The sequence below is a fragment of the Dermacentor andersoni genome, chromosome 1 (assembly GCF_023375885.2).
Source record: "Dermacentor andersoni chromosome 1, qqDerAnde1_hic_scaffold, whole genome shotgun sequence".
Lineage (NCBI taxonomy): Eukaryota > Metazoa > Arthropoda > Arachnida > Ixodida > Ixodidae > Dermacentor > Dermacentor andersoni.
In genome coordinates this window covers 16,108,589-16,124,793 of record NC_092814.1, presented here as the reverse complement: position 1 = coordinate 16,124,793, position 16,205 = coordinate 16,108,589, and the positions used below count along the sequence as shown (strand labels likewise).

The 16,205-nt window shown below is 44.7% G+C and overlaps 1 protein-coding gene across 6 annotated transcripts in view; it reads left to right on the top strand.

Annotated features, from left to right (window-relative positions):
- The first annotated feature begins 4,291 nt into the window (after nucleotides 1-4,291).
- Nucleotides 4,292-16,205, top strand: part of LOC126545894 (uncharacterized protein ZK1073.1) — a 362,662-nt gene continuing 350,748 nt past the window's right edge. For all 6 annotated transcript variants that reach the window (XM_050193938.3, XM_050193937.3, XM_050193935.3 and 3 more), the window contains exon 1: nucleotides 4,292-4,506. In XM_050193938.3, the coding sequence (XP_050049895.2) occupies nucleotides 4,303-4,506 (204 nt within the window). In that variant the 5' untranslated portion in view covers nucleotides 4,292-4,302. The remainder of the gene's footprint in view (nucleotides 4,507-16,205) is intronic.

Here is a 16,205-nt window from a genome sequence, read left to right as displayed (position 1 = left end):
GAAGCGTAGCAGGGGGCGGCAGAAAGTTAGGTGGGACGATGAGATTAAGAAGTTTGCAGGGACAACTTGGCCACAATTACTACATGACCGGGGTAGTTGGAGAAGTATGGGAGAGGCCTTTGCCCTGCAGTGGGCGTAATCAGGCTGATGATGATGATGAATACTGCTTCGCCTTTCTGACGAAACTGCAGCCTCTCTCTCTCTTTTGTGAGTCCGCGTATAATCGCTGCGGTGCATGAGTGCTGTTCATTCTGATTTCGAGGGAATCCGGCTTTACCTCATTTTGGTTATTGAGTGAATTATACGGGTGCCCCAACTATCACGCACCAAGACTTAAAGAAAGACCAGTTGGGTTACTCTAACAAAACCTGGTGCATATATGTTATTTCCAGTGTAATGAAATAGGCGTCAGTAATTCTTTCGTTACTGAGATTTAATTCATAAATTGCCATAAATTATCTAACTCGATAAGTACTGTCGTAATTATTTAGGTGTCAATGAGGCGTTTGTAGGCTCCCGCAAATGACATCTTTCTGCGGTGTTTTCGGCAGCGTACTAATTGCGTACAATTTTTTCCGACTGGCAAAGAAACCTTAAGAAATATGAAAAATACCACGTGACTGCGCTCCCACCCACATTCATTAGGACGCGCCCTGAAATACGCTGATTTAGAGCAACTACATTGCCTGTGACAAACCCGAAGACACAGCGCCTCACCTTGATAATGGTATACGGAAGGAGAACCAACGGCAGGTTTGGCGGCTTCGCAGCTATTCCTTCCTCTCATTTCGACGTCACACTTATTATCCGTCTCTCAAGGCCGACTGATACTATTGATAACGAAAGCCCTTGATGACGCGGCCGAAGCCCCGCTCTAACCACGCACGAAACGCGAAAAGCAATGGAATGGGCTCTTCTCGCACCGCATCGAAAAAGTGCGCACGCAGCTATATTTCGTGCCAGAAATTGCTTGACGGTTTTATTTTTCATTATAGTGCATACGTGCTGCAAAAACAGGATCGTGGCAAAAAATAAAAGCAAAATAAACAGAACGGGAAAGGAATCACCTGTAGAAAAAAGGGAAAACGGATGCGTTGAAGAAAGTAAGTGTAGCACTTCTAAATGAGCCGAATTGACAATTGAGACGTCTGCACAAAAAAACAAGAAAATAATATGCACGCAGAATCTTCTCTGCCATTTATCTGAATGATGCGTAAGCATTTCGTAATACTGACGTTGTGTTTCATGGCGATATGTTCGTGTCTTTCGTATAACTGCGAGAACGACAGCGAAAGACGGAGAAGCGTGGTAGCAACACCAAAAGGTTAAGTAAGAACTGCACGAGACGACGTAGAAGATTCGATAAAAGCAATGTAGAAGCGGATGCGGACGTGGCATGAAGGGACCAGGTAAATGTAGCAAATGAAGAAAATATAGGGAACATTTATTAGGTAGACTGAACCATTATGAACCGTGATCAACCGTTCTCCGGCATAGTCTATGTGTGGCGCGGCGGTGCGGCCCGTGTCTTGAAAGCGATCTGCGAAAGCGGCAGAGTGCGGCATGTGCTGAGAGCTCCGTGAGCGCTGGCCGCTTCGTTGGCGTTGAAGCGAGAGGCAGCACGCAGGTGAATCTGCTGCGGGCGCTGTGTTGAAAGCGATCGTCTTACGGCACAGACGGAGGGATGCTTTTTCCGCTGGGTAAGGATAGAAACGCTTACGCATTTAAAACCATCAGCTTTCAGTGTGCTCTTATTACCTATGAATTCATAAGCGGCTTTCAACACCAGCTCTTGCCTAGAGGACATGTTCGAATAGGGCGCCTTCTGCAGCTACGCAGCACTGATTCCGTTTTATCACATCTGTGGCTTTCTTGGTGACCAACGCTGCAATTTTACGGCGGACATCCGTTATCCTTGCCTTGAGCTCATCTGACGTCCGTCTCGATCATGTAAATACTATCGTCCACATAACCCCGAAGAAAGAAATCGAGTGGAGAGAGGTTAGGTGACCTAGCCGGCCAATTTAAAGGGCCGTGCCTACCAATATATTGCACATGAAAAGTAGCATTGAGCCAATTACATGCTCGGCTGCTGCTGTGTGCTGGCGCCCCGTCTTGCTGATACCACAGAAGTTGAAGACGTGACAGCGGGACTTCGCCTGGAAACTCATCCACTACTCGTTCAAGGATTTCGTCCACGTAACGCTGTTCAGTCAATGTATGACCGAAGAAGATGGGACCGGTTATAGAATCGGCGTAAATTCCGAACCACACATTGAACGACCACTGGTACTGTTGCCGAGTGTGGATTGGAGTCACTCCAATAGTGTGTATTGTGCTAACTTATCGGGCCGTTTCTGCAAACATTGGCTTCATCTGTGCACATGTTGTTCCTCAAAAAGTCAGGTGACTAGCTAGCTTTTGCGAGAACCGAATTCCAGAAATCTAGACGATTATGCCGGCCCCTATCTTCCAAGCATTGGTGCAGCGTAAGGTTGTACGGGTCATTTAGAATCCTCCAAACTAATGACTTGAAATTGGTACCTGGGCGGCCACGTCCCGCGCGCAAGCATGAGGGCTTGTGGCCATGAATGCTAGAACATCCGTGCGTAGGCTACGACTCAAAGATGGAATCCTCCGCCACTGTTTCTGGAAGCTGCCGATTGGCTCAGGCTTTCATCATTTCTTATGATAGTCGAGGCGTTTGGTCTACCACCACACTTCCATGACTGATATATATGTGCGGCCTTCCTCTTGTTGCCTTTGCAGCTCCCAAGGCAAGGACCATGTTTTCCTTCTGCTCATTAGAGAAAGACATGGCGACTGGGACGACACATAACGCACATTTAAACATTTGCACTCACATTGTGAATTCGCGTCTGTGGTGACCGGTCTTGTGGCAAAAAAAGGGAAGAAAAACGATCCGTGCACTTTATCTACGCTAAGACAACAAGTATCACAACTTGTTTCCAACTAACACCAAACAGGACGTGTTACTTCGGCCGGGGCGCGGCAGATAAGGAACAAACTACATCACGATGTTTTTATTTATTTCCTTATGTCGTTCTGGCTAACCCAGAGGAACTCGTTCCAAAGCGCTGCTTTATGGGGTGGGTGGCAACGCATTCATGTAGTATTTTTTATATTTCGCAAGGTTTATTTATCGGTCGGAAAAAATTAGTTCGCAGTTAGTACGTCGCTCAAAATACCGCAAGTAGAGGTCCCTTGGCTGTGTCTACAAATGCCGCATTGACACTTTGATAATTAGGATAGTACCTCTCGAGTTAGGTAAAGTACGAGTACCTAACTACAGCTCGGTAATGAAAAAATTACTGGCAGCTACTTCACTCTACCGGAAACAATATGCACTAGGTTTTCTTCGAGTAATGCAATTGCTCTTCTTTTGTAAATCTGGGTGCACGATACTTAACTGGGACACCCTGTATATATTTATGACCTCTGCGTGCAAGTGACGATGTTTCCATCCCTAATAAATGTTGTAAATTATTAGAAGTGTTCTTGTTTCATGAGTCATTTACATTGCTTACCAAAAAGAGAAGCAATACTGATGCACATATCATTCGCGTGCATTTCACACGCCGCTGATAAAAGAGTCTGCCGATCGGGTCACGGAAGTCTGCATTTTTTTTATGGTCAAAAAGCACGCAAGGCAATTTGAAGCGAGGTGAGCATCCAGCAACATATTCTTTCTCTCGGCATAGGCTATCCATACCTTTAGAACTAAATTTTTATTGGCTACGTGTATATTTCAAACTTTCTTTAAACATTCAACAAACTTTGTCCTGTGTGTATATTTAAACATATTATGTACGTGCTTGGTGTATACAATGGAAAATTAAAACAGTGCTGAAGTGAGAAAATAAGGATGAGGCAGCCGCCGCTAGCGCTTCTAATGAGCTTGTCCTCCTTGTCAGGATTTGCAGAAGGAAAGCGAAAGTACGAATTAAAAGCCGTGCTCGTCCGCGCCAACAATGATGCAGTAAACTATTAGCAACAACAAAATTTCAAGTGATAGGGTCGAGGCAAGTCAAAAGAAACCTCAAATGACGTGGGCGATGAAACTGCGGTAATGACATTTTAGGTGTGTGTGGGGGGGGGGGGACTCTGCTCTTTCCGGACAACTCCGGAGCGGGTTCGAGCCTCGGAATCTCCCGTGATCAGCGCCTATGCAACATACAATACGGCAAGCGACACGGGAGACTCTTTGCACCACGTCGTTTAAGAGCATTTCCGAAAGACCTCTCGCGCAGGCGGCCAGATAGGGGAGCGAGAGAGGCCGGGATGCGCCGCGCGGCCGCCAGCCGGAGCCGCGGTCTGTGCCCGCCGAACGGGCGGCGGCAGAGCAGCTCTGGCGAGCAGCGTGCCTGGAGCTCGTGGCGCACCCTCTCCCGCGACGCGGCATCCCGACGCGGAGTTCGGTCGAGCGGCCTGCAGCAACGAGAAAGTATGTCCGCCGCCAGCCCGGCCCCCGAAGAGACGACGCAGGTGCGAACCCTTCTTTACTTGGAGAACAGACCAGGAGCCCCTGGCGCCTCCTTGTCTGTTTGCGCGCGGCCACTCGTTTGGTCCAAGCTCTTGTATTCTCTACGAACGTCGCTCTAAGCAACACAAGCGTGCGGGCTCGCTATTGATGCACGCTGCACTTGACTGCTCAGTATTGCGAGGACGCGGGGCAAGCTCTCGCTTACCACAGCATTGGACACGCTGCAGGCGGGAATGGCGAACGGACGCCCCGACGCCCTTCCCGCCGGCTCCATTCGGCGCGGCCATTTTTTTTTCTTGGTTTCTCTGACTGGTCCCGTTTCAGCGCATCCAACGACGCCAAAATTTAAGGCGACACCGTTGCTTCGTCAGAATTAGCTTGCTCCGTACTTGCAGCACAGAGACAGTCTCCCAGAGTGCCACGATGCGTTCTATTTTTTCGCATGTTTTTCTGTTTGTCTTGTCATTAAGAGCATTGGTAAACACGAATCGATGATGCAACGCTATTCGGGCGACTATGAGTGCTCGCCTATTGTGCAACAAGAACTGCGTTTTTCTTCCCTTGTTGAGCAGCCCCGAGAGGGGGCTCATATGAACCAAGTAGCCCGCTTTGAAATAAGAGAGCTCCTCTGAGAAAGCCTCGCGTTGTTGTTATGCGCTTGCCTGCTCTTGCTTGTCTTTTTTTCCTCCTCTATAGATACTTTTCGCTCACCTTCTGACAACAGATTGTCTACTTTTCCTAGGAATTTGTTCGTGTAGAGATTGCCAAATGTAAATTCTATGAATATTCGTTTTAACCTTCAGCCTCATTTTTGATGAGGACTAACAATTCTTGCGCACATCATACTTTCTAGGCCCTTTGTGCTTCTTTGTATTGTAGGAAAATTTATCCAGTAGTAAAGCATGCACAAATATTGGCGCCAGGAAGCGGCATCAGCTATATTCTTTCTGGACTGAGCTTATGTGAGAATTCAGAGTTACGAGACAATCGATAAAATATCGCGCATAGAACCCGTACACAGCGCACAGTAAGAATGCACACAATGACATCTCGCACAACTTTGTCCACTTTAGACGATGGTGCAATTTGCGCATTCGAGATTTTTGCCTTTTTTGCACGAGAAGTTGCGAGCATTGAACTTCATTTTTTGTATTTGCTATTTTTTTTCCAGCCTACGGAAACATTCATCTTCCAAATATTAGTATATACCATTGATTTATTCCTGACATTTAATTGTTTGTATTCAGTGGTTGCCCAAGGTAATTATTTCTGCAGTTTACGTGTATACGAATGGGGAAGTTGCAGTCGGTCCTCAACCAGAGCTTCCTTTTAAAGCTCAGTTGTGATAAATGAAATTGGGTTTTGTGCTATGCGACACGGGCTCATACTGTAGTCCTTCCCTTTATACGTTCCGGTGCGTTAAATAAACAACACTTGTTAGCATGTTACCAAATCCAAGCAATGTCTCGACCGTAACACTCACTATGAGTAAAGAGTAATGTTGTTAAAGGGTTAAATTAAAATAGTCGTCGGCGCATAATGGAATAGTTTTGTCGAATGTGTTTCAATGGAAAGAAGAAAAGTTTTCGGTTTTTGTAAATTGCGCTTGAGACCTGCTGCCACATGGGGACGAAAGGTAGAATAGAACGTCTAACGAAGACACGCGAGCCATGCAGCTTATCGGGCTCGAACCTTTGGCCTTGCCCACCTATTGGGCACAATGTAGTGGGCTCAGTCGTTATTTCGCTTGTTATTCAAGTTAGTGTACGGCTTTGCTGTTTGTCTTCTTCCTTTGACTGCAAAAGGTCATGGAATATCAACTCGCCCGAACCGCCGGAAACATCTTGTTTCCCAATACCGAAAAGTAAAATATTATCACGGTAGTTGTGCCCAAATTGGTGAAAGCTCCAACTACGGGAAGCCGCCACTTGGCGCCTATTTTACCTGGTACCTAGAATGGGACGCTTTTTAAAGGGTGCATTATGTGCGCTTTCTATAATGGCGTTCGTCCTAGTCTGTTTATGATGTAAAAGTGACATTTCCAGGCTACCTGTTTAGTATGTCTCAGTTGTTCTAACTTGTACTAGAAGTTGACGAATCAGTGCCACTGGCTTTCCAACGTAACGCAAGAAGGCAACAGTAAAGACGCCACTAGATCGAATTCTAAGCAACGGTCCGTTCAAGGAACTGCTATAGCAGCGTAGCCAAATAAGTGAATTTCATTTCAACAAATTTCAGCATGTGGTGTCTTGCGGTTGTACTAAAATTGTAGCCCGCCCTATGCCTCGTGGCCGTTCTTGTGCACACATCGTATTTTCGCTCAGCGAAGCGTGTTATTTTATGAAGAGTGGTGAGCATTGTTATCAACCTTCTTAGTGGCGTCAGCTGTGAAATGGTGCACAAAGCAGCCGCCTCGGTGGCAGAGCGCGTGCAGCGGAGACGCCCATTCACGCTCCTCATTGGTCCTGGCCTCGGCGAATCGCCACAATACTCGGCTGCTGCTCGTGAGTGGCATTCACTGTAAACGCCGACCTAGTCTGGAGCTTTTAAATTCAGTAATGCAACACTTCAACGTACTGTAAAAAAGGAGGAATGTCGAAGTTCTCTGCCGAAAATGCTGAATGAAAGTGATTGTTAAAAGTCGTAGCAATTATGCTCGAATCGTTAGTGCATGTATAATCTATGGAACCGTATTAGATTAAGTTTTGGCAGGTGGAATCAGGCCGCAAGATTTCTCAGGATCTGATCCTGTTATATTTGACAAATTAATGGCGTAGGAAAACTTCTTTGTCGCATTAGTTTTCAGTTGAATTTGTGGTCTGGAACTGAGCAGTTGCGTCAGAATTACCGGTGCGCCTACGACGCCGTAATCTCGCAAGGGGACGGGAAAGATAATCTCTGGTTATTTTTGAAAGATCAACCTTCCTTTTTATTGTTTTCAGTGGAACAAAGCGGTTGGTTCATGATTCGACAGTACTTAAAAAAACTGGACCAGAGTGTTTACATCTTCTAACACACTGAGATGTTCAAACACTTGAACACAATCGGCGAGAAAATTTGTAACAGACCGATAGTCTTCCTTGAGAAATCATAAAAGGTACACTAAGAAAATTAATTTTAGGAATGGAAATATTGACAGAAACGGTGACAGCCTTTTGGTAGAATATTCCATCAATGACATAAGACGACAACAATTGTCAACGAGACGTCTGCTAAGAAATACCAAGTCGAGGATTTTCGAGGTCCCCCACACCAACTTGCGCCATGTGGCACGAGAGGGAACTATTAAAAAGCACGAACCGGACACCGGGAAGGAAAGCAATGGCGAATTGAAATTGAAGAAACTCAACATTTTTATGGAGAAACACGTTTAAAAAAATAGAAAAGTTCAACAGTGGTCTATGGGGGCAGTACATTACACAAATAATTACATTGCATTTAGGAAAAGTAGCTTGGGACCACACAGACATTATATCATTAGGGCCGTGGAGCAAAGATAAGTTAATTATAACAACACCGCCAGCTCTTCCATGTTTCCTGTCGCAACGGACATTCAAAAAGCCAGGTGGCGCAATATCAGCATCCTATAATGACACGTGTACTAGTTGATCTTTTTCGAGAGAGCGCTTTTCACCGTCTAACAAATGTTCTCGCTCACCACGAGATGCGCCCGCATGTATCGGAAGTTTCTCGAGTGATATCGATGGTTCTGTCGTCACTGAAGCTTGTGTAATCTAATTGCATGTGCGACGCGAATTGTGTTGAACTTTCGGGAAGACACACGGGAACCGCCTATTACTCTGGAAACTTTGATGACTCGTGTATAAAAACCGACGCGCTTGACCGACAGATCAGACTTTCGACGATCGCCCACTGTGTTCGTCGATATCGTTGCACTTTAAGAGTAGCTTGCTTTTGTGGGCAGAGGTTCGCCCAATAAAAGTTAGTTTTGTCATTCAGAGTATTGCTACTGTGTTCTTTGCCGTCACTACCACGTGACATTTGGTGGAGGTGTGGGGTAGTGACGAAATATCCACCACCGACGACGACGCTTCAAAATCCATTTCGATGACGCAGCGACGACATGCTGCCATCCCGACGAAGCCTGGACACCAAGAATACGCCGACGAAAAACGACCGGACGACGCCACGTACCAGCCACAGGTCAACGCGACTCAGCCGTGGCCCGATGCCAAGATCTATCTGCAACGGAAGACAAATAACCACCTACCTCTACGTGCTTCTCGACGGTCCCGAAGTTACCGCGCTTGTAGACACTGCAGCCGACTACTCGGTCATCAATGGCTTATTCGCCTCCAAGCTGAAGAAAGACTGCATGCGATGGCCCTCAAACCGGACAGCTGGAGGACACCTAATAACGCCGACTGGAATCTGCACGGCAAGAATAACCGTTCATGACCGGACCTACCCTGCCACCTTCGCTAAGCGCCACTGCCCTGACCCAGTGAGCAGCATTGGTTGCTCCATGCAGTTACCACCACTCCAAGTTCACAGCCGCGTTCCGCATTCGAGAACGTTTTAGTGTGTCCACCATCTCCCGAGGACTATTGCTGAACAACCTCCGACGTATAATTGGCGCTACTGGGCCAACCTTAATTGTCGCATTGAACAAGCCACAAGGACCATTGCTATAAATGTCTACGACGAAGCCCGCTTCGGGTCCCTGACCACAACGGGGGATCGTGCAAACATACCGCACCCTTGGCCAAATGTTGGGTTATATACCACGATGACACGGACTCGAGGACGTACACTCGGCAAACCCGTGACTACTACGCAACTTTTGAGGGGCATGAAGCCCGCGCCAGGGGTAAAAAAAGTGCCTGCCTATAGTTGCTTTCGGCAGCCCCAAACTGCCGAGGCTGTGGTCGAATATTACGCCGGGTGCATGAGTACGTATACCGGCGACAATAACCTGGAAACACTGCGTAGGGGCCAGCATTCGTGCCACCTCTGCCCGCTGCTCAGCGTCCTTTCGATTCTTCACTGGTGCAACATCCAGGAACCCTACTCTCCGGATTCCAAGGACTAGCAGTGCTCGGTCCCCGCTCGTGTCTGTAACAAACAGCTCTCCCAGCGCCCTCGAAAGCGCCACAATTGGGACAACGCAAGGACTACGCTCGCCCCAGCCAAGTCACCAGGGCAATCGACACGCACAGCAGTTCTTGAGTTGAAATAACACACTGTGGCTTTTTGCCTTGTAGAAGCTTCATTTACTTGCTTTCTTCGCGTATGTTCAAGAGGCTATAACGCAAGGCGCATAGTCGAAACTAGGTTGTGGAGAACCACGTGAACATAATAAATAGCTTCAGAATTATGTTTTTTACAAACTCTCTCATGCAGCATTTTATAAAGCATGAAGGCACGCATCACTCAATGACTTAAAGATGAAGGTCTTTCGACCACCAAAAATGCATTCACCGTGTTTTGACCGGCACGGGGGTACTTCATTCTCCAATAAGCGGATGCTTTAGAATACATTTGTTTTTGTATAACTTAAGCATTGCGTCCCACTACGCTGTCAAAAATTCTTGTGCAGTTGCAGAGCGAGTGTTTTGAACTCGGGCATTGCAGGCGAAACAATTTTTTGTAGTGGAAGGACTGCGCAGGATGAAAGTAACTTGAAAAAAAATTTGCCTGCGGCTTAGCTCAGCAACCGTGGATATGCAAAGCGAAAGCTTGGTTTAGCCAGGTTAGTCTTGGTTTCACTTGGTTAACCTTTGATTTAGCTGTTATTATACGTAGGTATACAATCATCCTTAAAGCGAGGCATGACGGCTGTGTCTAGGTCGGTGGCTGGACATGACTTTGATTAAGCTTCGGTAGGCAGGCATCGTTCGACTGTGCGACTCCTCTTGTGCCACCGGGAAAGCGCAAGTACTAGACTTGCAAAGAGACACCGCGAACATACGCAGCATTGAAGCACAAACGGACAGGGCGCGAACGCGGTCGCTAAATGGATCTCGACGGTGCGGTGCGTGTTGCATTCCGGACCTTCTCCAGTGAAGCAGCTCGCTGGGCGGTAACCACGGGGGGGGGTCAGACGCCGCTTGGCGACGGCGGCTGAAGCCTCCTGCTCCAGCGTAACGCACAGAGAAGACCGCCCGGCCTCCCTCTCATCCATGGCTAAGCTCGCACTGGATGGATGGATGGATGTTATGTTTGGAACGGGGCGGTTAGTTCCGTCACCAAGCTCTTGGTATTATACTGCCTAATGTCCTACCTAGGTTAACCAATAAAAAAATAAACACTATGAACTCCCACGGCCAAATTTTCTGATCCCCTATCGCTAACTGTGGTTTTGTACGTCTCCGTTTTTTGTCGTTTCCCTACTTTTCGTCCACCAATCCTCCAATTACCTCTTAGTAATGCCTATTGCGGTCATGTTTACTTTTCCACTGTCTCCCGCTGAACCCAAGGGCTTCAAGGAGGCCGGTGGTGCCTAAATCGACCACTGGGTAGACGTCTTCACATTCTAATAAAACATCGCGGGAGACGAAAGATCTGACCAAGAAACGCCAATGTATGAAAGCCTCTAACCCTACAGCTAGAATAGAACTGGCAGAACTTGCGAAGTTAATCAACAAGCGTAAGACAGCTGACATAAGGAAGTATAATATGGATAGAAGTGAACATGCTCTCAGGAACGGAGGAAGCCTAAAAGCAGTGAAGAAGAAACTAGGAATTGGCAAGAATCATATCTATGCGTTAAGAGAAAGCCGGCAATATCATTACTAATATGGGTGAGATAGTTCAAGTGGCTGAGGAGTTCTATAGAGATTTATACAGTACCAGTGGCACCAACGACGATAATGGAAGAGAGAATAGTCTAGAGGAATTCGAAATCACACAGGTAACGGCGGAATAAGTAAAGAAAGCCTTGGGAGCTATGCAAAGGGGGAAGGCAGCTGGGGAGGATCAGGTAACAGCAGATTTGTTGAAGGATGGTGGGCAGATTGTTCTAGAGAAACTGGCCACCCTGTACACGCAATGACTCATGACCTCGAGCGTACTGGAATCTTGGAAGAACGCTAACATAATCCTAATCCATAAGAAAAGGGACGCCAAAGACTTGGAAAATTATCGACCGATCAGCTTACTGTCAGTTGCCTACAAACTATTTACTAAGGTAATCGCAAATAGAATCAGGAACACCTTAGACTTCTGTCAAGCAAAGGACCAGGCAGGATTCCGTAAGTAGGCTACTCAACAATAGACCATATTCACACTATTAATCAGGTGATAGAGAAATGTGCGGAATATAACCAACCCTTATATATAGCTTTCATTGATTACGAGAAAGCGTTTGATTCTGTCGAAACTTCAGCAGTCATGGAGGCATTACGGAATCAGGGTGTAGACGAGCCGTATGTAAAAACACTGAAAGATATCTATAGCGGCTCCACAGCCACCGTAGTCCTCCACAAAGCAAGCAACAATATTCCAATAAAGAAAGGTGTCAGGCAGGGAGATGCGATCTCTCCAATGCTATTCACAGCGTGTTTACAGGAGGTATTCAGAGACCTGGATTGGGAAGAATTGGGGATAAAAGTTAATGGAGAATACCTTAGTAACTTGGGATTCGCTGATGATATTGCCTATGATGATATCGTCTATATTAGTTAAAATTTACACGGTATATGATAAGCACACGTGCATTATACCCTGCCCCAAAAGCGCTTGCTGCTGCGCCAAATCGGCGTTTTGCCTGTGCCCTGGCCTGCTCCGAAAGGTGAAATGGCTGTAACAGAAAATCAGACACGGTAACAAAATAAAATAAAAGGCGACAGAAGGTTGTCATAAGGTACCTGGAATGACAATGGGGTGACATATAGGTCATAGCGCTATGCACGTGTACGCACACGAGAAAAATTAACAAAAATGCTAAGGCAAGAAAAAATCAAATGGAAAGGAAGTCTTCACGGAATGCGTCAGGGTTAGTAATACTGGCGGTTGAGGCGTGCAGCTGATCAGGGCAACTGAATGGAAATATATTGAAGTGAATTTAATTGAAATTTATTTGCAACCAAGAAATGTTGCGAGGAGGACAGGTAGAAAGCTGTAAAAACAGCTTGACCTCCGAGCACACAGAGAAACACTGTGACGTGCGGCGATGCACGTTCGTGCAGCAATCGGCTCATCTTCGATCAAAAAGAAAGCGAAAAATCAGGGCAGGCAAAAAGAAGAAGAAAAAGTATATTATTATACAAACATGGCACGCAATCCCATTGATGAAATTGTGGATATCTCATTTTTTGTTTCCATAAGAATGTGATTTAGAATCGTCGGCAATGAATATTTTAACATTTGATTCTCGTTGTTTGTTCGGCATTTGGTGACGTAACAGGGTTCCTAATAACGTATGGTATAAGTGGGGGTGTTTTTCTGCAGTTGGGTTCGTTAGTTAATGTATCATAATTTTTTTATATCCCTAGTTTATATAAAGGCGACATAGTTTGTAATTGTAGAATTATGTAATAGGAACATTATTGTGTTTTTTGATTAGGTCTGCAGTATGGGAACGATGTGGAACTTTGCAGACCAGGCCTAAGATGTTTTTCTGCAATATTGACAGTTTGCTAATGTTTGCAGCTGTTGTTGTAGACCATACTAAAAAGGCACAGCTTGAAAGAATTATATAAAAGTGCATTAACTGAGATAGGGAAATAACAGTGACGGCGAATGATGTCAATAGTCCTTGATAACTAGTTAACCATGTACTTCACCTGTTAATCCCATGCCATATTTTCTGAAAATTCTACACCTAGTGATTTAAAGGTCTTTACTATTTCGATATGGTGTTGTTTAACACAATGTGCGGCAGTTGAATTTGTCTGTGGCCGTGATGAAATAGGATAGCTTTTGTTTTGAAATAGTTCAGTGCTAAGCAATTACTTTGAGCCTATGTATTTATTTTACACAACGCACTATTGGCTTGATTAGCTAAATTTTCGGATGAATTGTTTGAAAAGAATAAACTAGTGTCATCCGCATAGATTATATAGTGGGCAATTTTATCAAGGTGTACTATTTCATTTACATACAGGATAAACAGAGACGGACCCAGAATACTACCCTGTGGGATGCCTGTTTTTAAAGATTTGACTAAAGAATTTTGTACTCCAATTACTAGGAACAGATCTATGTTGTAAATATGATGTGATTAATTCTTGTGCTGCCCCCCTAATGCCACTATGTTCAAGTTCTTTACTGAGCAATCTGTGATTTATAAGCTCAAAAGTTTTTGAAAAGCCCCCAAAATAGTCCTAGCACCATATTTTTCCGTTCGAAATTCTCCAGAAGAAATTCTTTTTGAGCCAAAAGTGCCAGCTTTGTTGACTTGTTCTTTCGAAACCCATATTGGGTTGAACACATAAGGTTATGACGGTCAGTAAATGAGCATAAGCGCTTTAAAATTATTTTCTCCACACCTTTGGAAAAAAACGGGTAGAACCGATATAGGACAATAATTTGGCACATCGTTCCTATCACCTTTCTTAAATATAACTGTGACCTTTGCTATTTGCAAGGTACGTGGGAAAATTGCAGTCAACAAGCATATATTAAATATGTGGATAGGAGAAGGAGCTATTACGTTAATAACATATTCTATAGGCTCTATCTGAATGTCCCCGGCATCAGTTGCTTTACTTTTATTAATCGCCAAAAATGTAGTTCCAACTTCACTTTCCGAAACTGGTTCTAAAACTATTGTATGTTCATTTGGGTTATTCATAATAGTTAAATCAGGAGTGTTTTCGCTAACGTCACCAAGTGACAGGGAAAAAAACTATTAAAGGCATTGGCTAGTTCAGCACCTTTTAACACAATTCCAACTTTTGTTATTTTACTTACAGTTTCTGTTGCAGTCCCCATTGCAACATTGAGTGCTTTCCAGACATTCCCTGTACGCCCTTCTGTCGAGTTAAACAGGTTAATATAATATTCTTTCTTCAGCACGAAGGTGTTTGGTGACAAAATTTGTGTATGTCTCGGATGCTTTCGGAGCTTCCCGAGAATTAGTACGTATGAATGTTTTATATAATTCATCTCTTTTCTTCATAAGGTTTAGTTTTTCTTTAGTTCTTTAGTTACCCAGGGTTTGCGACTTTTTTTACCTGTTCTACAAGTCTTCACAGGAAAACATGCAAGGTATAATTCAGAAAACTTGCATAAAAATGTGTCATACGCTACATTCGGGTCACTTGCTGCGAGCACATCGTTCGAACTGACTGCGTTAGGCGGTCTCTAAATGCGCAGAGCGTTGCAGGATTAATAAGCCGGTAACAGAACATAGAACGTGGTTGCGTTACTATAATAATTGGCTGATTTCCTGACATAACTATAGGCAAGTGGTCGCTTGCACTATAAATTAAAGTACAAGCTCTAACTAGGGATGCGTCAAAGTTGGCTAAGAACAGGTGTAAAAGTGTCGTTGATTGTATGGTGATTCGTGTTGTTATAATATTTTGACAGGAATGTGTGTTTAACAGTGATTATGGTTCTAATATTGCATTGCTATGAATGAGCATATTTATGTTCATGTCACTACCAATTATTAATTGATTCTAAAAATGAATCAAAAAAACGAAAAATGAAAAGAAAGCAAGTGGACGTTGGTCGAATGAGGACGGCAGCATACACAGAATACTGTTGTACCACATCTGATCACAAAGGTTTCATAAAAGGGGTAACAAAACAAAATTCAGACAGTATTTCGGAATCCATTCAATTTGAAACAAACATTGTTACACCGCCACTCCTTTTGTTACTTCATGCAACACGATATGCGTTTGAAATGTATACACATCCCCTTCCGAAGAAAACCAAGTTTCAGAAAACATTAAAACAGCAAAGCGTGCTTGCGCTTCAGTAACGAGATAATCGAGTTGATCTCGCTTGTTTCTTCCAGCTCTAAGGTTACAATGAATACAATTCAGGCATCGCCGATCATCAGCGTTGAGAAAGTTCTTAAGGTTTGACAAGTATACTTGATATGTAAAAGAAGGAAACGTTTGAAAAGAAAGGGCACTGAAAAGAAAATGGAAGGAATGCCAGGTCAAGGGGCATCACAGAGTGTCAAGGTCTGCGGCACAGCGAATGTGAATGGCGCTATCACCTTCCTTTCTCCTGATAAACTTCTAATCATTGTCATTTGCCCAATGCCTTGTGCGGCGCAGCAGCTCTCTGTTCTGGTTAGTCATGTTCTCGGTCATTGAAGCATTCGGTGAACTAAGTTGCTTCCGCCTTTCGAACCACAATTCACGAACTGACTGCTGGACAAATCGGATGATTCCAGGTGTTTTGTTTTCAAGGAGGTATGTGAATAACACCAGCGTCATTTTTTGTGGCCTTGTGATCTTGGGAACCCTTGTGATCAGATGTGGTACAACAGTATTCGGTGTATGCTACCGTCCTTCTTCGACCAACGTCCACTTGTTTTATTTTAATTTTTCGTTTTCTTCATTCGTTTTTAGAATCATTCAGCTTGCACATCAAGTCTTCTTTTTCCGTTAATGGGATGCCATGCACTTCTAGACTGAGTTTTCTGCTACGCCATTCAATGTCATTTACGTTCGATTTCATTTGTTCAATGTCATTTGCGGTACAGCTAGCCTCAAGCTTGGCTACACGCCTGTTGAAGTTACCAGCATCATTTTCCTGTTGAACATGTCACTTC